Source organism: Aquarana catesbeiana, linkage group LG07 (genome assembly GCF_042186555.1).
Source record: "Aquarana catesbeiana isolate 2022-GZ linkage group LG07, ASM4218655v1, whole genome shotgun sequence".
NCBI lineage: Eukaryota > Metazoa > Chordata > Amphibia > Anura > Ranidae > Aquarana > Aquarana catesbeiana.
Window position 1 is genome coordinate 325,761,554 of NC_133330.1, and position 27,096 is coordinate 325,788,649.

At 41.7% G+C, this 27,096-nt stretch overlaps 1 protein-coding gene across 5 annotated transcripts in view; it reads right to left on the minus strand.

Moving 5' to 3' along the window:
- DNAJC6 (DnaJ heat shock protein family (Hsp40) member C6) overlaps positions 1-27,096 on the minus strand; it is a 140,299-nt gene that overhangs the window by 38,249 nt on the left and 74,954 nt on the right. For all 5 annotated transcript variants that reach the window (XM_073593798.1, XM_073593799.1, XM_073593800.1 and 2 more), the window contains 7 exons: positions 26,814-26,962; positions 25,055-25,177; positions 21,848-21,981; positions 19,598-19,792; positions 17,357-17,474; positions 5,389-5,468; positions 2,247-2,440 (listed from right to left, as the gene is read on the minus strand). In XM_073593798.1, the coding sequence (XP_073449899.1) occupies positions 2,247-2,440; positions 5,389-5,468; positions 17,357-17,474; positions 19,598-19,792; positions 21,848-21,981; positions 25,055-25,177; positions 26,814-26,962 (993 nt within the window). The remainder of the gene's footprint in view (positions 1-2,246; positions 2,441-5,388; positions 5,469-17,356; positions 17,475-19,597; positions 19,793-21,847; positions 21,982-25,054; positions 25,178-26,813; positions 26,963-27,096) is intronic.

The following is a 27,096-nucleotide window of genomic DNA, read 5'->3' on the forward strand; positions in this document are numbered from 1 at the left end:
ACAATGGTCACTGTAAGGGGCGGTCATAACTTAATTTCAGGTCCCTGACATGGACACCTAGAAAACAATTGAAGGTTGGAGGAAAGGAGGTTTATTTCTGAGGGGAAAATTTTTACTGTCAGAGCAGCATTTGAAAAAATAAAATGTACATACAATATAATTGGTTACTGACATTTCTAGGTAAAGTTGATCCAGGAAAAATCTGATTGCCTCTCGATCAGGAAGGAATTTTTTCCCCTGCTGGAGCATATTGGATCATGCTTTGCTGGAGTTTTTCGCCTTTCTCTGGATCAACTGTGGGTGAAGGATTGTGTCTATGGGATTTTATTTATTTTTGGTTGAACTGGATGGACTTTTTCAACCTATGTAACTCATCCAACATGCGCTGAGCTGTACACAATTAAAGATGCAGCTCCAGGCACTTAAATCAAGGCACTTAAATCACAGCTACAGCAGTAATGGGTAAGGCTACGTTTCCACTTGTGTGACTTGTCGTGCGACTTGGGATCTGCAAAGTCGCACGACAAGTCGTACCCCCATGATTTCCAATGAGTACCGCTCATATCTGTGCGATTTCAAAGTAGTCCCTGCACTACTTTGGTCCCACTTTGACGCGTTTTGAGGTCCATAGACCTCAAGAACACACAGGCATTGCTTCAAGTCGCGTCAAAATCGCGGCAAAAAAACTGCGGCAAAATCACGCAACTTTCAGGTCGCAATAGCGGAAACCTAGGCTTAGAGGAGCTTTCTGACTGTTTTTGCATTTCCCAGACATTGATCAGGAGGACGCCAAGCTCCTTCATCATTTGCTCCTCAGGTTTGAATGTTGGAAACCATTCAGTCTCCGAAACCTGAAAGAGGCCACTTGCCGACCAGCCGCCACAGTTTTACTGCGACAGAATGGCGCGGGCAGGCGAATCGACGTTATGGTACGTCGCTCGTTTAGGCGCCCGCTGCTCGCCCCCCAGAGCCGATGCGAGTGCCCCGAGACCGCCGGGCTCCCGCGATCGCTCGTAATACGGCGAGAACCGGGACCTCTGTGTGTAAACACAGAGATCCCAGTTCTCTGAGGGGAGAAGTGACAGATCGTCTGTTCATGCTAAGTATGAACAGCGATCTGTCATCTCCCCTAGTGTGTCCCCTCCCCCCCTTCAGTTAGAACACACACTAGGGAACACATTTAACCCCTTGATTGCCCCCTAGTGTCAACCCCTTCCCTGCCAGTGACATTTATATAGTAATCAATGCATTTTTATAGCACTGATCGCTGTATAAATGTCAATGGTCCCAAAAATGTGTCAAAATTGTCCGATGTGCCCTCCATAATGTCGCAGTCATGATAAAAATCGCTGCCATTACGAGTAAAAAAAATAATAAAAATACTATAAATCTATCCCCTATTTTGTAGACGCTATAACTTTTGCGCAAACCAATCAATATATGCTTATTGCGATTTTTATCACCAAAAATATGTAGAAGAATACATATTGGCCTAAACTGAGAAAAATTTTGCTTTTTTTTAAAAAAAATTGGGATATTTATTATAGCAAAAAGTAAAAAATATTGTGTTTTTTTCAAAATTGTCACTCTTCTTTTGTTTATAGCGCAAAAAAATAAAAACCGCAGGAGCGATCAAATACCACCAAAAGAAAGCTCTATTTGTGGGAAAAAAAGGATGTCAATTTTGTTTGGGTACAACGTCGCACGACCGCGCAATTGTCAATAAAAGCGACGCAGTGCCGAATCGCAAAAAAAATGGCCTGGTCATTGAGCAGCCAAATCCTCCGGGGCTGAAGCGTTTAAGGCCCGTACACAAAATACGAAAATCGGAAGTTAAATTTCATCTGATGAACGATCTGTCGATTTTTGGATCGTTAGTACGGTGCTTTCGACAGCTGATGCCAGTTTTTCGGAAGACAAAAGCTGGATGTGCAGACTATGAAAATTTTCGCCGTACGTGAACTCAACGTATGATTTTCGTATAATTAGTACAGTTTTCGTCCAAAAAAAAAATCGTAAGAGCAAGACTACGCATGCTCAGAAATGAAAGAATACATACACAACAATTCAACACATTACATCACTCCTTAAGTTGAATTCTGTCATAAGAGAATTTTCGTATGGTGAGTAACCTCTTAACTTTCCACATGAGACTAGCATGCAACAAAAAACGGGCGAAGGGTCGTCCGAAAATCTGATCGTGTGTACGAGGCTTTAGTGACCGGCACCCCATCGCCATCGCTTACCCCCCACAGCCTGGGCTTCCTGCTGTTCCTGTTGTGAAGAGAAGAGGATGCTGGGGTTAATGTCCTTCGATACAAAATTTTCCCAGGGAGGGGTGAGGTCCGTCTGTCTGTCTGTGGACTCGATCTCAATGTCAAGCGTTATGTGAAACAGCTGAGGATACTTGTCTGGAGAATCACACGCGTCAAGCTCAGGCCTGAGGATTTAAATAAAAAAGAGTCATGCAAGGTTTATTGCATTTAAAACAATTTATTAGACATGTGCAATTCGTTTAGCTCCGAATTCATTTTTTTAACTCATTTTGACAAAAATTCCAAAACTCCGAAAATTAGAAATTCGGAAATTCGAAAATTTCGGAAGTTCGGAAATTTGAAATTTCAGAAATTCAAAAATCCGAAATTAGGAAATCTGAATTTTCTAATTTCCTAATTTAGAATGTTCGAAAATTCGGAAATTTGAAAATTCTAACATTTGGAAATTTGAAAATCCGAAAATAAGAAAAATCTGAAAATTCAAAAGAATGAAAATCCGAAAACCCGAAAATCTGAAATAATAACTAATAATAACTATTAAATTATAGGTATTGGAATTTCCATTCAAATTTGGCTTTTAGTGAACGTAACGAGTACAAATTTATCCGAAGTTACGAATGATCTGAAATAACGAATGCCGTATAAGAATGAAACGTAACAATCTAATAATAATTAATAATAATAATAATAATAAAACCTTTTTATTATTATTATTTATTATTAATTTGTTCCATTGGTTTAGATGCAGCATTCGTTTTTTCAGATAATTCGTAACTTCGGATAAATTCATATTTGTTACGTTCACAAACAGCCAAATTTGAAAGGAAATTCCAATACCTATAATTTAATAGTTAGTTATTATTATTATTAGTATTAGTTATTATTTTGAATTTTACTGCTGTTTTCTTTTTTTCAGATTTTCACATTTTTGAATTTCCGAATTTCTCGAATTCTGAAAATTTGAAAATTCGGAAATCGGAATTTTTGGATTTCCGAATTTTAAAATTTCTGAGAAAAGCAAAAAAACGAATGAAGTGAAAACGAACACATTTTTTGTAGTGCACATGTCTACAATTTATCAAGGCAGACATTAAGGAGTTTGCTTATAAATGTGTTCATACAATATTCCCACAACTTTCCCCCAGGATTCAGACATGATTCTAACTGAATCCAGTAAGAAAAATGTGCAAATCTGAGGTCAAAGTCGTGTGAATCTTGTGTAAAAAAAACATTTTATAGATAGACCCCCAGCATTTTTATATATAGACCCCTCAGCATTCGCAAATCCATCATGAATAAGCCCTGCAATGTATCCATCTAATGACCATAATGCAGCGTTTCTTCCTTGTTGCAGTATTGCAGGAAAATACTGCATTATGGCCACTAGATGGAGCTGACAATCATAGTCAATACACATACCCTGTTTCCCCGAAAATAAGACCTAGCGTGATTGTCGGTGATGGCTGCAATATAAGCCCTACCCCCCAAATAAGCCCTACCCTGAAAAGAAGACCTACAAGGACTTTAACTAGGGCGTATTTGGGGGGGTAGGGCTTATATTGCAGCCATCACCGACAATCACACTAGGTCTTATTTTCGGGGAAACAGGGTATTAGACACTGTACGGCAGGGGTAGGCAACCTGGGGCCCTCCAGCTGTTGCAGAACTACAAGTCCCATCATGCCCCAGAGCAATTGTAACTGCCAGCCTTGCAATGCCTCATGGGAAATGTAGTTCCACAACAGCTGGAGGACCCCAGGTTGCCTACCCCTGCTGTACGGGGAGCTCTCATACAGCAAATTGTTTTTATAAATAAGCCCCTTAGGAGCCCACTTTCTGCCTAGGTTCACATGAGTTCTAGATGCAGCAGAAGATCACACATTACACGTGTTGCTGGGCTAGCCTTCCACCCGTGGTGACACTACCGCCCCCCTGTGGGAGAAGGGGACATGGTCTGAAAGTTGCATTCATTTACCGACACTAGAATTTCCATTATATTCGATGGTTCCTGTTCACACCTGAGTGTAGTGTTGCTGGAAGCTTGAGCGTGTTGCTCAAAAGAAAGAACAAGCCCCCTTTTGGGGCAGAGTTGAACGTTTTGGCCTCAATAAGGCTTCAATGGCAGCACCTGAAAAACACGCGTAATGTGTGCTGTATGAGGGTGTTTGACTAGTAACTACTTTCTGAAACACACCCAAAACGGTCAGTACAAATGCTAAAAAAAAAAAAAAAAAAATAATAATAAAAAAATGCCTGAAAAGGATTAAAGACGCTCTGTTTAGGTGTGAATGGAGCCTCAATCAAAGTAAAGGTTTCAGCAGGAAATGAGAGCACATTTGGTAGACATGTGCAATTCGTTTAGTTCCGAATTTTTTTTAAATTTCCGAATTCGGAGACCAAGTTTACACGGCTTAAGTCTTCTCAACATACGTATTTGATAAACACATACAGCACAAATTGGTGTGGATTTCCTAACCTGGATGTAGTCACACAGTCGCAGCTGTGTTTTTTGGTTGGACACCGAGGCTCCCAGCTTGTTCATTTAACAGTAACCCTTCATGTAATAATAATTTACAGCGGTATTCAAGTCTACCAAGGATACTCCTCTCAGTGAGTTATCAGGCATCAGTCGGTGTTTCTTCCCGCGAGGATTTTGGTGCCCAATGGTCCGCCTTGGCATCACTCAGTATAGCATGATTTCTGAATCTCCTAAACATTGGAGTCAGAGTCCACCGGCAGAGAGTTTTTAGTCACACTTCCTGGATGCACCTATAGAAAAATGTCCACGCATGTTCCTGAGGAAGCCACATGGCGAAACATGTTGAATTCATGTGTGGAAAACTGAATAGACATGCGGATACACTTTACAGAATAGGTGACGTTTGTTCCTTTTAGTGTGACCACTGTCTTTGACTCCCCTTTTTATGTTGTTGTAATAAAATAATTTATTTTTTCATACTTTGTTGTCATATATTCATTTTATTATACTAAGCACCCACAAAGTCCCCACACTGCCAAGTCTGTTTTTTTTTCTTGTTTTTTTTTCTTAGAAAACAGAGTAATCTAAACACAGACATTAAAATGCAAAACCTAAAAGTACATTTATACTTACTTTGTAAATTTTAACACTGTTGTTCCGAGTGCTATGAAACCTGTGTGAAACTGTAGCTGTAGTATCTGAGTGTTTGTCATCTAAAAATCGAAAAGAGACAATAAAAGATGCTGCAAAAATAAAAAACACTTGACAGCAGATAAATAACAAACATGGTTTCTCAGCAAGAACTAAACAGTGATCATACATGCACAGATCTAATTGGCCAATTAAGGACTTATTTTTGCTTGGGAAAGTGGATAAAGAGTGCTGGAACCCGGATGATAATATAAAATAAATGTTTACTTTTCACATTTATTTTATATTATCATCCTGTAGTATGTAATGAAATAAAGTAGAGGCTCTGGACTGGAATGGGGGCAGTCCCAGGAAAGTGGGACACGCCTAACTTAAGAAGTTCAGGTTAACAGAACAAACCAAGTGCCAAAATGATTAGTTAAAAAGTCCATATCCTTTATTCTGGACAATGAAGTCACAACCAGTGGAAAGTCATAAGCCAACAGGTTTCGGAGATCAAGGAATCCATCCTTCATCAGGGCTTGGGTTTTGGTTGCTAGATATGTGCAGAATGCAAAAAAATTTGTTTTGTTTCGCTAGTTACATCAAATTGTTTCGTTTGATTTGTTCGCTGAGAAGCTGAGCCGGGTGCCAGTCCAGAGTTGTGGGCGGATCCCGACTTTATGATCACGATCCTTCCCGAGCGTGGGTCGACTTCCGTGACGTCATCCCGCTGTCTGCTGAAAACAGGTCACAGGAGTGCAGAACAAACTGCAGTCCTGTGATCCACAGGAGAAGTACAGCCAAACGAGCTTTCCCCGTACTTCTCCTTTAAGGTTTCTGCACTTTTGCCTTTTGTTAAAACAAGAAATGACACCGAAAACATGAGTGATGGAAATGGATTTGGGGGTCCTAGAGGACCATAGAACTAGCAGTGCCAGGCCGTCGTTAACTAAAGGGTATTTATTTGAGGGGCAAAACATTGGTTCCGCCTCATATTGAGTATGCATTTAAAATTTTGGTCCCTAATCAATGGAAAGGATGTCCTAGAATTAGAAAAAAACTTTAACGAAGGGCAGAGAAATTCATAAGGGGGCTGGGGGATCTCATTTACGAGGGACAACCAAGTAAACTAAACCTATTTACCTGAGAGTGAAGATGCCTAAAGTAGAACTAAAGGCAAAACCTTTTTTTTTTTTGCGGTCTGTGTCCCCATTAGGGAGATTCACATTCTAGTGGGGACACTAGTTCTGGTGACCTGGGGGGTCCAAGGGATTCCCTTAACTTGCAGGAATTTCCTCTCACTGTTTGGCTATAAGAAAGGAAGTGAATGGAAATCTCCAAAATATGACACGTGTGTGTGTGTGTGTGTGTGTGTGGGGGGGGGGTTATAACCCTCACTTGCCCTATCCAAAATTAGGGAAAAAAAAAGTTTTGCCTACAGTTCTATATTAGGAGAAGACATGATCACTATCTATAAATGAGATAATAGTCACTGTAAGGGCGGACATAACTTGATTAATCTTATTATTATTCAATAAAATAATAATAATTTGTTTAGTTACATTCGTTTAATTCGTAATTTAATTCGGAATTTGTGTGGTTTATTCGAAATTCTAATCAAATTCCATTCGAATTGCATTTGAATCGAATTTCATTTGAAATTCGAATTGAATCTATTCGAAATTCACATTTTGGAAGATGGTTATATTCTTTCTATTCCATTTTAATTAATTGTTTTTTTTTCTAATCTATTCTTTTATTCTATTTTATTTTCTATTATATTATACTCTTTCTATTCAATTCAAATTTATTTTATTCGAAATTCAAATTTCAGAAGAATTTCAGAAGATGGTTATATTCCATTTTATTTTATTCCTTTAAAAGAACAAAATAAAATAGAATAGAACAGAAAGGAATAGAATAGAAAAGAATATAATGGAATAGGAAAGAATATAACATAATAGAAAAGAATGGAAAATAAAGGAATAGAATAAAAAAAAAGCTAGAAAATAAAAGAATAGAGTAAAACAGAACAAAATAGAATAGAAAGTAAAAGAACAAAATAAAAGAGAATAGAAAATACTTTCTATTATATTTTGTTCTGTTTTACTCTATTCTTTTATTTTCTAGTCCTTTTTTTTCTACTTTATTCCTTTATTTTCTATTCTATTCTTTTCTATTCTGTTATATTCTTTTCTATTCCATTATATTCTTTTCTATTCTATTCCTTTATTTTTTATTTTATTTTATTCTCTTTGGAAATTCAAATTTAATTTGAAAATGATTCAAATTCAATTTGAAAACTATTAATTGATTCGTTATTTCAGATTTGTTTAAATTACTATTGTAATTCAGAAATTCGGATCATCTGAATTTTGGAAAAACAGAAAATTAGTCCAAATTTCAATTCGAAACAAAACGAACCGCACATGTCTATTGGTTGCTATATTTCCAATGTGGTTTATAATGAAACCTCCTGAACAGATATCTCAGGCAGTAACAAAAGCAGATACCTAGAGCTTAACAGCTATATAGCAGGATCACTAAAGGGGGATTCCTTGGACCCTGATGCACGCCGGCTATGGTCATTCCACTGGTTGTGATTTCACAGTAAAGAATAAAGGATATAAAGACTTTTGAACTGGTTTGGTGCTTGATTTTTTTCTGTTCATGTGATTATCCAGTAGTATAGTAGTGGTATAGATATAGAGAATTTAAATACTGGGCTAGCAGCTTGTGCACACCATGATCACCTTCGGTTGATTCTGGACCATGATCCAGAATTGAGGTACCACACTATATTTAAGTTCAAGTACAAGTTTATTCCAAATACAGATTTTATAAATCCATTACATTCCGGGGTCTACAACTATGGCCCCCTTCATCAAGGCTTAAGAAAGTAGCACAATGAAACTGTCTACATTGTTTATTTCTCTTTTGGAGATAAATAAAACATTTTCTGTTAAAAAAAAACTGTGTAAGGCCCGTTAACGGATGAAAAATGGACATACATGTATTTCTATGGGATAGCTGACGTTAGCAGAAGATCATCCACTGACATCCTAAGTGTCAGGGCTGGGCTCCTAGCAGCTCTTTTCCATTGCACAGAGGCTGCTCAGCTGTCGGCTTATTACCAGCCAGTCATTTAACTCAGTGACTCATCTCGTTGCCATTACCTGCCTCATTAGTCCAGCCTACAGCCAGCCTCTTATGGCTATTTACACAGCTTTGCTCACTTCCTCCATGCCCTGGCGTGGTCTATGATCTCCAATGTGTTCCTGTATATGACTTGGCCTGGCCGACTTCTCTTTTGATATCTGTTCCTGTTTTTGCTCCTTACTACGCCGACTTCTGACTTCCTTAACCCCAGCTCATCTGATTACCCACTCTGACATCCAAACCCTAGCTTCAGTTTTTGACTACGTTCCTGAACTGTTGCCATTTTATTAAAGGTGTGATTTTAACTGCAGTTTCTGTCTCCGCCTGGTTTATGCTTCCTGACTTTATGTGGATTTGATAATATATAGCTGGGCGTTCCTTAATATTTGTGAGTTTGCATCTGGGTCAACCAGTGGAAAGACAGTAGCCAACACATTTGGAAGGCCAAGGAATCCCCCTGCTGGTTCTGTGTGTGTGTGGTACTGATGGACCAAAGTAAGTGGGTTATTGGTACTTAAGGGTTTAGCCTAGAGTCAGACCTCCTTCAAAGTGGCTGACAGACCATGAATGGCCATTGTAAACAAGACCTTGTTCCACTTTTGGAATGCTGTTCTCTGATGGTCAAAGACTTACAATGGATATCCAACTTTGGGATAAGTGTTGAGGTACAAAAGTTCATGCCACTTGAGAAGCTTAATTCTATACCTTTATTGATCAAGAGAACCCTGTTGGTTATGGCAGATATCTACTATAACCAGCTGCTGTGAAAATTCGCAAGGGGTGGATCTGTAGCCCCTTAAACGCGTAGGGTTTATGAACAGTCATTGGAATATACCTGTATTTGGCTTGAATATCACGGTTAATCCTTAAATTCTAGATTGTCAGGGCTGGGCTCAGCCCTTCCTTCTCTGAGCTGGCCGCTCAGCTGACGGCTAATTGCCAGCTCCTATCTCTCCACAGTTACTCAGCTGTTGTTGATATCCTGCTCGTCAGTCCCGCCTACTTAAGCCGTCCAGTCGAGAGGATCTCTGCCTTCCACTTAGTCAACATCACAGAAACTATCTCCTGCGATCCTGTTCAAGACTTGCTTTACTGACATCCCTTCTGGCTCCAGACCCTGCTTGCTGTTCCACTGCATTGATCCCTGACTTCTGGCTTGGCTGACTATCCGTTCCGGTTACTGAACTTTGGCTATGTTTTGACTAAGTTTTGTTCTTTTTACTAACTTTTATTATTAAACAAGTGTGATTTAACTGTACTTCTGTCTCGGCCTGATTTCATGGTTTCTGACATAGATTCACTTAATCCATTTTTAGCAGCTTTATCATATGAATGTCCTAAGTTGATATTTTGCAATTACATCCGGGCTCGGAAGATTATGCAGTAAATTTAATTGAGCCTTTGATCAATATTTAGCTTAAAAGCTTAGTTTTTGTGGCAAAAACACCAGAAAGAGGCACGTGACTGTTTCTGATCGTACAAGAAATCAGTGGAGCATATTTGAGCCTTATTATCTTATTTCTTCTAAATTATATAATTTAAATTATCTGTGTATGTTGGTAATAAAAACCAAATTGAACGGCAATTGTTCCACAACCAATGCAAATATTTGCATATATGACCTAAATCAGTTCAACACAGTCATCAATTAGCTGACTCAAACAATGAACAAGACAACAAAAGGGAAATTTTATTTTGCCTCTCAATTTTTCTAGGTAAGTTAATCTCTTGTCGACACGTTTACAGTAGATGTTCTGCCAGCAGGCAGCACAGTCAGGCACCACGACGTACCCGTAAGTCAGGGTGTACTTTCTGATTTGGCCGCAAACCCATGCTATGATTGGACACAGCACAAGTTTGTCAGCAGGTTTCAGCCAATGATTTTGGCTGAAACCTGCTGATTGGTTGTGGCTAATCACAGCACAGAGTTCTGTGTGTTGACAAACACACAGAACTCTTTGCAAAGACACAGAACTCTTTGCAAAGACACAGATCTATTGGTTTCTTCGAACCTGAAATCAACTAATTTCAGGGAGAATAACAAAAAGACAGACAGACCTGCTAGTAAAAACAGCACACATTACACTTGCTAGGCACACAGTTAACCCCTTGATTGCCCCTTGAAGTTAATCCCTTCCCAGCCAGTACCATTAGTACAATGTACAGTACTATTGCTGATCACTTTATTAGTTTCAATAGTGACATGTGTCATTTAGTGTCCCTCCCAAACAGTGTCAGTTAACGCTAGCTTGTCCGCCACACTATAAGTTGCTGATCACCGCCGTATCTTGATCAGAACTACACTAGTGTCCCCAATAGTATAGTGTCCCCAATAATATAGTGTCCCCAATAGTATAGTGTCCCCAATAATATAGTGTCCCCAATAGTATAGTGTCCCCAATAATATAGTGTCCCCAATAGTATAGTGTCCCCAATAGTACAGTGTCCCCAATAGTACAGTGTCCCCAATAGTATAGTGTCCCCAATAGTATAGTGTCCCCAATAATATAGTGTCCCCAATAATATAGTGTCCCCAAAAACTCAGTTTGGTTTTTACCAAAGACATGTAGCAGAATACATTTTGGCCTAAATTTATGAAAAAATGTAATTTTATTGGATATGTTTTATAATAAAAAAAACCCAGTGGTGATCAAATACCACCAGAAAAATAGGATTTTTTAAAACAGCTTACCTGTAAAATCCTTTTCTTTCGAAGGACATCACGGGACACAGAGCCACAGTAATTACTGATGGGTTATATAGGTATCACTGGTGATTGGACACTGGCACACCCTATCAGGAAGTTCAACCCCCTATATAATCCCTCCCCCTTGCAGGGATACCTCAGTTTTGTAGCCAAGCAATATAGTGTATTAGAAGAGGGGCGGGACCTCTGTGTCCCGTGATGTCCTTCGAAAGAAAAGGATTTTACAGGTAAGCTGTTTTAAAAAATCCTATTTTCTTTCTCGAACATCATGGGACACAGAGCCACAGTAATTACTAATGGGATGTCCCAGAGCAATGCTACCTGAGGGGGGGGGAACCACGACCAAGTAGGGTGCAATCAGACCTGAGGACCCTGTACCGCTGCCTGCAGCACACTACGCCCAAAGGCGATATCCTCATGCCTTCTCACATCCACCTGATAAAATCTGATGAATGTATGAACTGAAGACCAGGTTGCGGCCTTGCAGATTTGAGCCATAGAGGCCCGGTGATGCACTGCCCAAGAAGCACCAATAGCCCTTGTTGAATGTGCCCTGATCTGAAACGGAGGAATCTTCTGTTTCAAACCGTAAGCTTGAATGATCAACTGTCGAATCCATTTAGCAATGGTAGCATTTGACGCTGCCTGTCCTCTATTGGGACCCTCTGGCAGCACAAACAAAACATCCGTCTTGCGGATCTGAGCAGTTGTCCCTAGATAGGCCTTAACTGCTCTTACTACATCCAACGAATGTAGAGATCTCTCTTCCGGAGAACAGGGATCTGGAAAAAAGGAAGGTAGAACAATGTCTTGGTTTAAATGAAAATCAGAAACCACCTTCGGTAAAAAACTAGGATGAGGGCGTAGTACCACTCTATCCTTGTGTATAATCAAATAAGGCTCCTTACAGAAAAGAGCTGCTAATTCTGATACTCTTCTAGCAGAAGAGATGGCCACCAGAAAAATTAACTTCCTTGTCAACAAGACCAAAGGAATCTGACTTATTGGTTCAAAAGGCTGTCTTTGTAACACAGCCAGGACCAAGTTCAAGTCCCAGGGGTTTAGGGGCGCTTTAACCGGAGGATTAAGACGCATCACCCCCTGTATAAAATTTCGGACCAAAGAATGCGAAGCAAGTGGCCGCTGAAATAATACTGATAAAGCAGAGACCTGGCCCTTGATGGTACTCAAGGCCAGCTTCATCTCTAATCCTAATTGTAGAAAATCAAGAATTCTACCTATGACATATTTCCTGGGATGCCAACCTCTGGATTCACACCAGGTTATATAAGCTTTCCAGACTCTATGATAAATCATCCTGGAAGCTGGCTTCCTTGCATTAATCAAGGTAGATATGACAGGACCTGAGAGCCCACGACTCTTCAGAACGTGGGTCTCAATAGCCAAACCGTCAAATTTAGCGTTTGTAAGGCAGGATGGAACACTGGACCTTGAGATAACAGGTCTGGGCGTACCGGTAGGGTCCATGGGGAACCTACTGTCATCCTTACTATTTCTGCATACCAAGTCCTTCTGGGCCAAGCGGGGGCCACCAGAAGTACCAACTTCCTTTCCTACCTGATCCTGCGAAGGAGCCGTGGTAGTAGCAGAATAGGCGGGAATGCATAAATCAGTGAGAACCGATGCCACGGAATCACCAACGCATCCGTCCCGCATGCAAGAGGATCTTTTGTCCTTGCCACAAATCTGTCTATCTTTGTGTAGAATCGGAATGCAAAGAGATCTACATCTGGAACCCCCCATCTTTGGCATATGGCCCAAAAGACGTCGGGATGCAGAGACCATTCCCCTGGAAGTAACTGCTGGCGGCTTAGATAGTCCGCCTGCCAATTCTCTATTTCCGGGATGAAAACTGCCGATATGCATGGCACATGCATCTCTGCCCAGACTAAGATCTGGTTCACCTCCTTTTGAGCAGCTCGGCTCTGGGTGCCTCCCTGATGATTGATATAAGCCACTGCTGTGGCAATGTCGGACTGGATCCTGACCGGACAACCCTGTAGCCTGATAGTCCAGGCTTTTAGAGCTAAATGTATCGCCCGGATCTCCAGAATGTTGATGGGTAAGGTCCTTTCTGTCTTGGACCATATCCCTTGGACCGCAGCCTGTTCCAGAACTGCTCCCCAACCTGACAGACTGGCATCTGTTGTTACCACCGTCCAGGTAACCGGTAGAAAGGATTTCCCCTTCTGCAGGTTCTCGGGTATGAGTCACCAATTGAGGCTCTGACGCACCGCATGCGACAGGCGCATCGGAAAGTCTAATGCCTGAACCTTCTTGTTCCAGGTCAACAGAATACTGTGTTGCAGCATTCTTGAGTGAAACTGAGCATAGGGAACTGCTTCGAATGAAGACACCATCTTCCCTAGTAGCCTCATACAAAGGCGGACTGAGGGACCCCTCTTGGTCCTTACTGTCAGAATCAGCTCTCTCAAAGCAGTGATCTTTGCCTGGGGTAGAAATATTTTCTCCTGGCCTGTATCTATAATCAGACCTAAATACTCCAGTCTTCTTACTGGTTTTAGGAAAGACTTTTCTAAGTTGAGGATCCAACCCAGGTGTTCTAGATACCTGACCGTGGTCCTCAAGTTTCCATTCAAAGAGGCTACCGACCGGTCTATCAAGAGCAGGTCGTCTAGGTATGCTATGACAGCTATACCCTGAGCCCTTAATCTGGCCAGAGGAGGAGCCAAGATTTTTGTGAACACTCGAGATGCAGTGGCTATCCCGAAAGGCAGAGCCACAAACTGGAAATGGCGCCCTCCTACCTCGAAGCGCAGAAACTTCTGATGAGCAGGAAAAATGGGCACATGCAGATATGCATCTCTGATGTCTATTGATGCCAGAAATTCTCCTCCCTGCAGGGTGGGAACTACTGTTCGAATTGATTCCATGCGGAAGGATTGAATCCTTAGGAATCGGTTCAGATCCCTTAAGTCCAGAATGGGCCTGACATCCCCATTTGGCTTTTGGACCGTAAAAGGGTTGGAATAGAAGCCCAATCCCTGGTCCTTTGCGGGAACTATCATAATGACCTCCTGCGACAAAAGTCGCCCTAACGCTAGAAGGAGCGACTGGTACTTCTCTGGGTCTCTGGAACACCTGATCTGAGGAACCGAGGAGAGGGGAATTCCTGAAACTCCAGCTTGTACCCTAAGGTTACCGTGGAGATTACCCATCTGTCCTGGAAGTCCTCCTGCCAGAGCTCTGAGAACTGTCGCAGTCTTCCCCCACTCGAGTGAGCGGGGGCGCCCCCTCATGCAGAGGTCTTAGTGTTTTGCCTAGTAGGCTTCTTTCCCCAGGACCTCTTTTGTCCCTGGGGTTGACTCTTGTCTCTGGACCCCGATGGAGGTGGCCGTCGAGACTGCCTGGAGGCTGAAGCCCCCGGTGCTGGAGAAAGAGTCCGTTTGAAAGAGGGACGCTTACTCTTCTTCTTGACAGGTAAGAGAGTGCTTTTCCCACAAGAGATTCTCTTGATATAGTTATCCAAGTCCTCTCAAAACAACCTTGCACCACGAAATGGAAACCCAGCCAGTAGCTTCTTACATGGCGCTTCGGCTGACCAATTTTTCAACCATAGGATTTTACGTATATGCACCAACCCCAGTGAAAGACGGGAGGTTTGCACGATAGAATCTCTAATGGCGTCAACCACAAAGCATAAGGCCGCTGGAAGGTTAGCAAACCCCTGGGCCTGCTGTTCAGGTAATACTTTGATGACCTGCTTAACATGGTCTCTTAAGTATTGACAGACTCCAATCGCTGCTACTGCAGGTTGGGCCACTGATCCTGCTAAGGAGAAACCATCCTTCAATAGGGATTCCATCCTTTTATCTACAGGATCCCTGAGCATCTGAGCATTGTCTACAGGACAAGTCAGGCTATTATTTACGGAGGAAATGGCGGCATCAATAACCGGTATTCCCCACATTTTAATAAACTTTTCTTCCATCGGATAAAGTGTTGAAAACTTTCTCGGCGGAAAAAAACGTTTGTCTGGGTGATCCCACTCAGAATAAATAAGCTTTTCAAGTAAAGTATGAACAGGAAAAGCATGTGCTGCTTGGAAAGGTTTCAGTGACCCCAAAGCAGAAGAGGATTCTTTAGCAGTTTCAGGTATGGGCAACTTAAATGTGGAGCGGACCAATCCAGTGAGGATCTGCACTAAGACTTTCTCCTCTTGGGAAGTCGCAGAGGGTCCCTCTCCACCTGAATCCTCCGAAGAGGAATCATCCATCCCATCCTGATCCTCTGAAAGGGATTCATCTCCTTTATCCCAGAGCTCCTCTGTCTGAGGGTCTTGGGGAACAGAGGAAAGCCTAGTGCGTTTTCTTCCACTGAGTGAAGACGTAATCACGGCCATTAATCTTTCCTCTAGACCATTAATGGTTGAGGAAAAAACCTCTTGTGTAATATATACAGGGGCTGAAGTGCCAGAAGCAGGTGTAGCCCCTGACCCCGATGGCTCTCCCTGGCTAGCCGTCCCTGGCCCATCTTTTAGGGGGGGAGGATGCTGCCGACAGGGGGCCCTCAGAACCTGAACGAGATCCCCTAGTGTCTCTGGTTCCTGGGGTGCTTGAACCTCTTCTACCCATAGTGCAAAGCAACAAGGTGTGAGGTATACAAATGAACACTGCCCGCTGAGCGATGTAGTCTGGCTAAAAGCCTTGCTACCCAATGCTCAGTCTGGTGTTACTTCAGTAAATGCTGCCTAGGAGAATGCCTGTGTCCCACCTTACATGCGACCGTCAGCTCTGTGTCTCTCAGAAGGCTGTGTGCACCTGTACAGAGTGCCTCTAATAGCCTGCAGCTGGCCTGAGTGGGGAGTCTAAGCACTCAGTGCTGACGTCCCGCCCCTCCCCCTCTACCGCCCCCCCTTCGAGTTTTGAAAAAAACAGGCGCTTCCCACGCTGGCCGACTCTCCTGTCATGTCTCTGGAGGAAGGCTGGGAGCGGGGGGGGGGGTTGCGGGAGAGACTGGTACAAGATCTGCCTGAACGGCTAGATTCAGAGATGGTGGCCATTAGGCCGCAGAGTCCGGGTGGTATAACCACTTTCTAGACCCCTGTGGTCCCTCTCTAGCCTGGGGGGGAACATTCAAACATGAGAAATCCCCCTTTCCACCTTACCTGTTTGCAGCCTGCTTGATACGCTGGGACATAAACAGCGATTACAACACCTGAGACAGAGTCAGCATGTGTAGGTTTGTGCTCTTGCAGCCCCCGGTGGTCACAATAGGCATAGCATGCATTTACCTTAAAGGAGAAAAGCCACTAGAACTCAAAAATTCTGTGGAATCTCCTCTTACCTTATCCAGCCGCAGGGTGCTGTTTACACAGACCCAATCTTCACCTCTCACGGTGGGCTCCGTTTGAAAAAACCGTCAGAGACTGGGGCCCCCATCAGTAGGGGGATCCAACAGTTCTGGGACCGTAGAGCACCTCGCCAGAAATTAGGAAGTTTAAAGCCATTTTCTGATCTGCGGGGTCCAGCTCTCTAAAAAGAGAAGCGTTACGGGTAAAACCTCGTTTCTTCGGACACGAGGCCCGGGTACCATTCAATTCGGCCATGAAAAGACACTTTGAATGGATCCGGTTCGCCTGGCTTGCCCCAGTATAGGATCTTAGGATATTCCCTTTGGAGCTCAGCACAGGACATCTTTACACGTCCATCACCTAAGACACTGGCGTAAAAACTGAGGTATCCCTGCAAGGGGGAGGGATTATATAGGGGGTTGAACTTCCTGATAGGGTGTGCCAGTGTCCAATCACCAGTGATACCTATATAACCCATCAGTAATTACTGTGGCTCTGTGTCCCGTGATGTTCGAGAAAGAAAAAAGCTCTATTGATGTGCAAAAAAAAATTACTGAATAGCAAAAAATCCCCTTGTCACGAAGGGGGTAAAACCCTCTGGAATGTCAAGTGGTACTATGAATCCTATCCTTATTGCTAACCTTAAAAAAAAATCTTCTTCCCTTGGTAGCGCAAAGACTCAACTTTTTATTTTCCAGCTGAGGAACTCAACAGAAAGAGTGTATAGCAGCTTGACAATATACAGTTACGTTATCCATAGCACCTACCTTTGCTTGTAGTCTTCCACCGATAGTGGACCTCATATGATAAACAGAAACAACAACATCACCATGAACTGTGACACCTAGAGGAAACACCACTTTCCCTTCCTGAACCCGATATTCCCTAAAAGGGAAAACAAATTAATTAATAAACAGGTTGGAGGGGAAAGAACTTACCATTAGTGTGGGCAAACAGTGACTTTCCATGTACTGCATAACATCTTTCGCCCCTCTAACCATACTTGGGTTGTGTAGGTAAAACATGAAAATACTGAATTATGTTGCTAAGGTCCCGCGGCACTGGTGGACCCTGACATGGTGGTCCCTGACAAGCAGCACTGGTGGTCCCTGACATGCGGCACTGGTGGTCCCTGACATGATGGTCCCTGACATGCGGCACTGGTGGTCCCTGACATGATGGTCTCTGACATGCGGCACTGGTGGTCCCTGACATGGTGGTCCCTGACATGCGGCACTGGGGGTCCCTGACATGGTGGTCCCTGACATGCGGCACTGGTAGTCTCTGACATGGTAGTCCCTGACAAGCGGCACTGGTGGTCCCTGACATGTGGCACTGGTGGTCCCTGGTTTGCATTTATATTAAATGCATTAAATGTATTAATTTTATTTAAATGTATTTATTAAATGCATTAAATATTATATTAATATGCATTTATATTAAAATGCTTTGCATTTATAAGGCTGTAACCTATCATACCGTGTGTTATGTATGGCTTGCTGGCTGCAGAATAAAGGGGTGGTATTTATGTTGAAGTGGGCGAGTTCACATTTACAAGCCTAGTGTACCCTCCCACATTCACTCCCATCCCAAGGATTGATGGGAAATGTAGGCCGATTAGTTAGAGAGAGAGAAGAGGATATGATGTAATCACTGCTCTAAGAGATCCTCCCTGCCAGAATGGATGATGCATTTTTTGAATCACAGAGCTGACTTCCTGAAAATTCAATCAATCATATCTCTTAAACGGTAAGAAATTTCACAAATGTAATAACCGTTAAGTGTTTTGTGTGGAGGGTGTACTAATGGGGGATTTTTTTGAAAAACCCGGAGTTCTGCTTTAACTTTTTTTGTCTGACTATAGCTATGCGTTTGTCCCAAGCATGTTTGAAGCCATTTACTGTTGACTGTCTCACTACATCTGCTAAAAGTTTATTCCGAGCATCAACCACCCTTTCAGTAAAATAATACTTTCTAAAATTAGTTGTGAACTTTTCCCCAGTTAGTTTGAGGTCATGTCCCCGTGTTCTTGATTTTGGCTTCATATTAAAAAGACTGCCTTCCTGAACCTTATTCACCCCCTTAATGTATTTAAAGGTTTCAGTCATGTCTCCCCTTTCCCTTCTTTCCTCCAGACTGTACATATTAAGTTCCTGCAATCTCTTCCAATATGTTTTATTCCTCAGACCTGTCACCATTTTTGTTACCAGTCTCTGGACTCATTCTATCTTATCAATATCTTTCTGTATCTGAGGTCTCCAGAACTGGACACAATACAATTTTCTATGTTTCTATAAAATAGAATAGAATAGAAAATTGAAAAGAATTAAATAGAAAATAGCATAAAAAATAATAGAATAGAATAGAATAGAAAAGAAAAGAAAAGGAATAGGGGAAAAAACAACACTAAAATAAAATAGAAAAAAATATAACCATCTTCTGAAATTCGAATTTTGAATAGAATAAATTCAAATTTAAATTGAACATAAGAGAATAGAAAATAAGAGAATAGAATAGAAAAAAAAACAATAGAATAGAAAAGAATATAACTGTCTAGCTTTCGAAATTCAGATTTAGAATAGAATAAATTTGGATGCTGATTCGAATTTTCCAAATTCAGTTAAATTGAATTCAATTCAATCGATTTCGAAAATGAATAGACGAAATGAAACTGAATACTTTTCCGAAAACGAACTAAACAAATTGAACTAAACAAACAAATTGAAACAAAACAAATTTTTCTCATTCTGCACATATCTATTAACCACTACTGTGCTAAGGGTTAAAGTGTAACTAGATCCAAAGCTTATTATTTTTTCGATTTGGGTAATGTGGTTAAAACCGCTGTAGGGTTTCCAATGTCATCTGTGTCCTGGTACCTGGAGCTCAGCTTTGGTAGAGCACACCTATGAATACTGATTGACATCCGATCGGTATTTTCATATACCAAATTAACAGAAATTGTATGTGCCGTGAACATGCCCCAAGCCTTGGCCATGGACACTCACTTCATCCTCTCGTAGTCCTGCATGGTGCTGAAGAGACGGGTCTCCCCGATAAGGACCTCACAGAACGGCCGACATCCATTCCGCTGTTTATTGAAGCAGGGCACAGGGCTGATGGTGGCACTCCGAATGACAATTGGCTTGCAGTGAGGGTTTACAGGCTTGTCAGAAACCAGGTCACAGATATATCCTATGTACCTTGAAGAGAATAAAATACAAAAACATCAAAGCTGGATTCCATAACTTAAGAGAAAAAGTTGCCACAGCAGCTATGAGTCAAACCCCCAGCTACATACAGTAGATGATAAGTACAGACACATGGACATCCTGAATGCGAGATTACGTATAGGATAGGCTTGGCATTCAATTGTGTAGAGCACCAGTTGTCAACCTTTGAGCTAAATAGGGCCTCAAATGTGGCCCCTGACATGACCCAAGGGCCACACATAATGTTTAATATATGTAATGCTTGAGAGGACTGTCAGAGACTGAGGACCTAACAGAAGAAATGAGGGTCAGAGAGTGTTGACAGGATACATTGTTGGCTGGGGAGATGCTACAAAAGACAATATGAACATGTTACATGAGGCTGGTAGAGATCAATGCTATTGCCCCCAATCAATGTTCTCACTACAGACTGCTGAGGTCCGAGGGCCGCACATCATATACCAAAGGCAGTGGGGGCTGGTGCTCAAAATTTTTGGGGGGGGGGCGCAAACAAACTGAAAAATTCTGAAGAAAAACCCCATCAATTGCAGCCTCACTGTGCCATCAAACGCAGCCACTGTGCCCATCAAACACAGCCACTGTGCCCATCAATTGCTGCCACTGTGCAATCAAAAGCAGACACTGTGCCCATCAATTGCCGCCACTCTGCCATCAAATGCAGCCACTGTGCCATCAAACACCGCCACTGTGCCATCAAACGCAGCCACTGTGCCATCAAACGCAGCCACCACTGTGCCCAAACGCAGCCACCACTGTGCCCATCAATTGCAGCCACTGTGCCATCAAACGCAGCCACTGTGCCATCAAACGCAGCCACTGTGCCATCAAATGCAGCCACCACTGTGCCCATCAATTGCAGCCACTGTGCCCATCAAACGCAGCCACTGTGCCCATCAAACGCAGCCACTGTGCCCATCAAATGCAGCCACTGTACCATATCAAATGCTCTCACTGTGCCCATCAAATGCTCCCACTGTGCCCATCAAATGCTGCCAGTGTACCCTCCTCGCCCACTCATCTGCCCGGAACTTGCCCTGTCTCTTGATGGGGCAGCAGGTGTCCTCTATGCTCCTCGATGTCTTCTCCCATCCTCTCTTCCTGTCCTCTGCTATGATTGGACGTCTGATAGGCGTCCAATTACAGCACCTGTCCTTTCAGCCAATCAGGTGACGGGTAACAGACCCGAGTACCTGATTGGCGGAGAGGCGGTTCAGTGTTAGGAAAGCGAATATTCATTCGCTTTCCTAACACAGCTGAGTGAACTGCGAGCGCCAAGCACAGCGCTCGCTGTTTACCTTTTTTGATGCCTATTGGAGCCTATGGTTCTAATCAGGTGATTCAAAAAAAATATCCCACCGCTGTAATTCAGGCGCCCAGTGCCCGAAAAGGGGCTGGGCGCCTGAACAGGGGGTGGCAGCGGTGGCCATAGATAGATTCATGCAATGCATGAATCTATCTATTGGTGATATAGGCGGTGGCAGGAGAGAGGGGGCGGCGCCCATGTGCCCTTATGGACGCACCGCCACTGACCAAAGGTCTACATGCGGCCTTTGGGCACCAGGCTGGGAACCATGGAGGGTAAAGTGAGGAAAATAAGTATTTGATCCCCTGCTGTTTTGTTACATTTGCCCACTGACAAAGAAATGATCGGTCTATAATTTTAATGGTCGGTTTATTATAACAGTGAGAGACAAAATAACAACAAATATATCCAGAAAAACGCATTTCAAAAAATGTATAAACTGATTTGCATTTTAATGAGTGAAATAAGTATTTGATCCCCTATCAATCAGCGAGATTTCTGGCTCCCAGGTGTCTTCTATACAGGTAACAAGCTGAGATTAGGAGCACTCTTAAAGGGAGTGCTCTTAATCTCAGCTTGTTACCTGCATAAAAGACACCTGTCCACAGAAGCAAATCGATCAATCAGATTACAATTTCTCCAGGTCAAATCATTGTTTAAGAAAAACCTGAATTTATATTTGATTAGCCTGTACATTTATTTCCTCCTGTAACATTACTTACCGCCTATGTGACGGCCACAGGCCTATACCTGGGCGCTTTGCATTGAGCAGTTGGATGGCGGGGATGGGATTGGAGAAAAGATGACAAACACAAAACATTGCGCTGACTAAGACTGCAGAGGCGGCCCGTCCATCCTGTACAAAAGAGAACACAAAACACAATTATTGTTACCAAACTGATAATGACCTAAAGCCATACTCTACTCATACCGCACTGCAAATGTTATACACATGAACTCATGTAGTACAAAATATAAGAAAAATGTAATAGCAGTTATTGTTAATTGCAGCATGATGAATGATGTGTGGGGATTAAACCCATGTTGGGAGTGCCACAGTGCTAGCCTGGCAAAAACCAATATGTCGAGACCAATAAAAAACAAAAAAAGGATTATAATACATATACACACATATATATATATATACACATACACACACTTTTTTTTTTTCTTAATATCAGTCGTGGCATATTGTTTTTTGCCGGGCTAGCACTGTGTGTGTGTGTGTATATATATATATATATATATATTAAAGGGGTTGAAGGGGTCGTACCGGGTGATGCCTGCAGGGATCACCCCGATACTGTTTTGTAGAACCGGTGGTTAGCTTTCTGGGGATAACAACCGATGCGGCTAAAAAAACGTTTGGCTGTTATCCCAAGCAGCAGGAGGGGACGCCCCCCCCCCCTCCCGCCGCCTTCCACGGCTCTCCCGTCCCACCAGGAGGCCTGAACGACCAGCTGGCAGATCTGCCAGCCGGCCGGAGCCCCGAACGAAGCCAGAATCGGCTTTGATCGGGTCTCGGATCTAGTAACCCAGAAGCGACGTCATGACATCACTTCCGGGTTTACAGAAGACTTAAAGGTGCCAAATTTTTTAAAAAATTGTCAGTATTCAAAACAAAAATAGATAGGGGTCAATCAGCACAAAAAAAGCAATCCCTAACTAGATAAGCAGCTAAGCACTCAAGGTCAATATATCAAATTCTAGGTGAAAAACCTCCAACCGGAGGGGCCCGAATAATAAGTTGCACCCTGAGGGTCAGGCTTTGGCGGCAGCCTCCAGTCCGGGCCGCTGGGGGGGAGCCGATCCTCAATGTCTCGGGGGCCAAGCAGAGGATTATCCTACTCGGCCCGGAGACATTGAGGATCGGCTCCCCGCAGCAGCCCGGACTGGAGGCTGCCGCCAAAGCCCTCCAGTACCCACTGAATGTGAGATCCGGGTGGAGGTCTGGAGCGGTGTGATCGGATTATCCTTGGATCCCCACAGAGGCATTAATCATCCATTACCCCCTTTATGGGAAGGCTTGTTTGACCTAACTGTTAATTCATAGGTCCATTCAATGAGGTGAGCGGCCTGCATTGGTTTATGGTGGAGGCCTACTGACACTGATGCACACAGTTGAGAAGTCTTTCTGAGCACAGCTTTTGAGAACTCTTTTTTTTTTGTTTATCCACCCTCTCTCTGCCTTATTCTCATCCTATGGATGAACTATGGACTATTTTATTTGAGTTTGAATGCATCATGCCCTAGAGTGGATTCTAATGAATGGATATTTATGACTTTTTGCTCATTATACATGAATTTATTAGCTAGTTATTTATTTTAGCGCTGCACTGAACACTTATAAATTTTTACCTAGGATTAAGTATTCAAAACAGCCAAACTTGCCGTTTTGAATACTTTTAGGTGTAAAAGGAGAGATTTGGGGTCTCTCTATAAAGAGTACCTGTCACCGCCTATTACTGTCACAGCAATAAAAGTGATCAGATTTTTTTTTTCAAAGGGACAAAAAAAATACATAAAAAAGAAAATTTCAAGCGCCCCATCCCTCCGTGCTCGCATGCAGAAATGAACGCATACGCAAGTCGCGACCGCAAGTGTAAACTGTGTTCAAACCCCACATGTGAAGTATCGTCCGTGATTGTTAGAGCGAGAGCAATAATTCTAGCACTAGACCTCCTTTGTAACTCTAAACTGGTAACCTGTAGAAATTTTTAGAGTGTCGCCTATGGAGATTTTTAAATACTGCAGTCTGTCGCCATTCCACAAGTGTGCGCAATTTAAGCATGATATCTTAGGTATCTATTTACTCGGCTTACCATCATCTTTCATATTAAACAAAAAAAATTTGGCTAACTTTACTGTTTATTTTTTTTTCATTCATGAATGTTTATTTAAAAAATAAAAAATTGCATTTGAAAGACCGAAGCGCAAATACTGTGTGACATAAAATATTGCAACGCCTGCCATTTTATTCTATAGGGTCTCTGCTAAAAAAAAAATATATATATATTTAATATATATATATATATTAATTAAATGTTTTGGGGTTCTAAGTAATTTTCTAACTACTTGTAAGCAACAAATATCAGAAAAAGGCTTAGGCAGTAAGGGGTTAAAGTCGTTCTAAAAGGCAGAAGTTTCTTTTTACCATTGTATGCATGAAGGTAAAAAACCTTCTGTGTGCAACAGCCCCCCCCCCCCCCCCAAAAGCTTACCTGAGCCCCCTCTCGATCCAGCGATGCCCACAAGAGCCTTGGCTCTCCGAGGACTCGCACTCCTGATTGGCTTTTGGCAGCACTCACAGCCAGTGAGCCAATCAGGAGACGGAGGGGGCGGGGCTCAGCCACAGCTCCGTGTGTGAATGGACACACAGAGCAAGCTGCTTGCTGTGGGGGGCACTCGACAGGAAGCAGGAGCCAGGAGCGCTGGAGTAGGGACCCAAAAAAGAGGAGGATCTGGGCTGTTCTGTGCAAATCCACTGCGCAGAGCAGGTAAGTACAGTGGTACCTTGGATTACGAGCATAATTCGTTCCAGTAGAATGCTTGTAATCCAAAGCACTTGCATATCAAAGCGAGTTTCCTCATAGGAAATAATGGAAACTCAGATAATCCATTCCACAGCCACTGCTATTGTATGCAGTACCACATGTGGCCAGAGGTGGGGCACTGAAGACACTCAGAAACATTCGGAGACAGCTCAAAGCCGCTTGGATGCACTCGGAGACAGTCAGAGAGGCTCGAAGACACTCAGGAACGGACTGTTACCGAGTGTCTCCGAGTGCATCCGAGCGGCTCCGAGTGTCACCGGCGCCCCCGCACCTCTGGCCAAATGCGGTACTGCTCACCCCATTGGCTTGAATTTGAATGGTTAAAAAAAAACTATGGAAAAATGTATTTCCTTTTAATGTAGAGTAGTCACTTACCATGCAGTGAATAACGCAGATATTTTTGGGGTTCTGCTGTAACCAGTTGTGCATGTTCTTACAAACCGCAAATAAATTATGTAAGCTGGGAGCTTGTCTTACAGGCCAACTGCATTCTGAGACCTGCAAGATATAAGAGAAATAAGCAACCATGAAAGCTGCCACTTACACTCAGATAATGGGGGGGGGGGTCCTCCATGACACAGGGAGATCTTCATGTTAATACAGCTACAGGAGGGGAACGTAGGAAGCAAAGGAGGGGAAAGAGGAATGACAAGGGAAAGGACTAAGGAAAAGGGGAAAGTGGGAAATAGGAAAGAAAAGTGTGAAAGCAGGAAGAAAAGGGAAAAGTGGAAAGGAAATGGAGAAGAGGAGAAGAAGCCAGAAATGCTGGGGGTGTGATTTTTAAAGTGATTTCTCAGCAAAATAAAGATGGATATCGAATGGTAAAGGAATGTTACATATAGAAACAAATACTGGACACATAACAGAAAAGAATAGAATAGAAAAAAAAAGAAAAAGAAAAGAATAGAATAAAATAGAAAGAATATAACAATATAACCGTTTTCTGAAATTCGAATAGAATAAATTCTAATTTGAAATAGAATAAATTTGAATAGAAAAGAATAGAATATAATAGAAAAGAAAATAATAGAAAATAAAATAATAGAATAGAATAGAATAGAAAAACACAACAGAGTAGAATGGAATAGAAAGAATATAACAATCTTCCAAAATTCAAATTTAGAATAGAATAAAATTTGAATTTCGAATAGAATAAATTTGAATTTTCAAATAGAATAAATCTGAATAGAATAAAAAAGAATATAATATAATAGAAAAAAAAAGAATAGAAAATAAAATAGAGTATAATAGAAAAACTCAACAGAATAGAATGGAATTAAAAGAATATAACAATCTTCCAAAATTCGAATTTCAAATAGAATAAATTTGAATTTCGTACAGAATAAATTTGAATAGAATAGAAAAAATATAATATAATAGAAAAGAAAAGAATAGAAAATAAAATAATAGAATAGAATAGAACAACAACAGAATAGAATGGAATAGAAAGAATATAACAATCTTCCAAAATTCGAGTTTCAAATAGAATAAATTTGAATACAATAGACAAGAATAGAATAAAATAGAAAAAAAAAAAGAATAGAAAAGAAAATAGTAGAATAGAATAGAAAAACACAACAGAATAGAATGGAATAGAAAGAATATAACAATCCTCCAAAATTTGAATTTCAAATAGAATAAATCTGAATAGAATAGAAAAGAATAGAATATAATAGAAAAGAAAAGAACAAAATAGAAAATAAAAAACAACAGAGTAGAAAATAAAAAAATAGAATAGAAAAAAAAAACAATAGAACAGAATAGAATGGAATAGAAAGAATATAACCAATTTTCCAAAATTTGATTTTCAAATAGAATAAATTCGATTTCAAATGGAATTCGATTTGAATGCAATTCAAAAATTTGATTCGAAATTAAATAAGCAAAACAAATTCTGAAAACGAATTTATATAAATAACGAATCACATTTTCTTGTTCTGCACATGTCTAGTTACTTTTGCACCAATGATGGGACATTCGCAAAGCAACAATTCGGGATGATTTGTTGTTTTCACAAAGACTGCCCTAATATCCAGCAAAGTCTAAACAAAGAACTGTGTAGTAGTGAATAGAATATAAACAGAAAAAAAACAAAAAAAAAAAAGATAGTAAATAATAGACGGCACTGACGCACCCGGTTGTGGAACTTGGCACTGCGGTAAGACTTGGGTGATAGATTGAACACTGTGTAGTGGTCCAGATGTCTGGAATCGAGGAATGAGCGAACGTCTTCAATATGGTTCCTGAATCCCAGCTCAACGCCCTCTGCTGGAAACGACATTACTGGGAAGGAAAGCACATTTCATTTAGTCGAAATGAACAGGAAAGTACCAGACTTTTCAGTTAAGTAATTTTACCCCCTATAATTAACCAATCATATCGAACCTTTCAATTTGCCCCCAAGCTGAATAAAACAA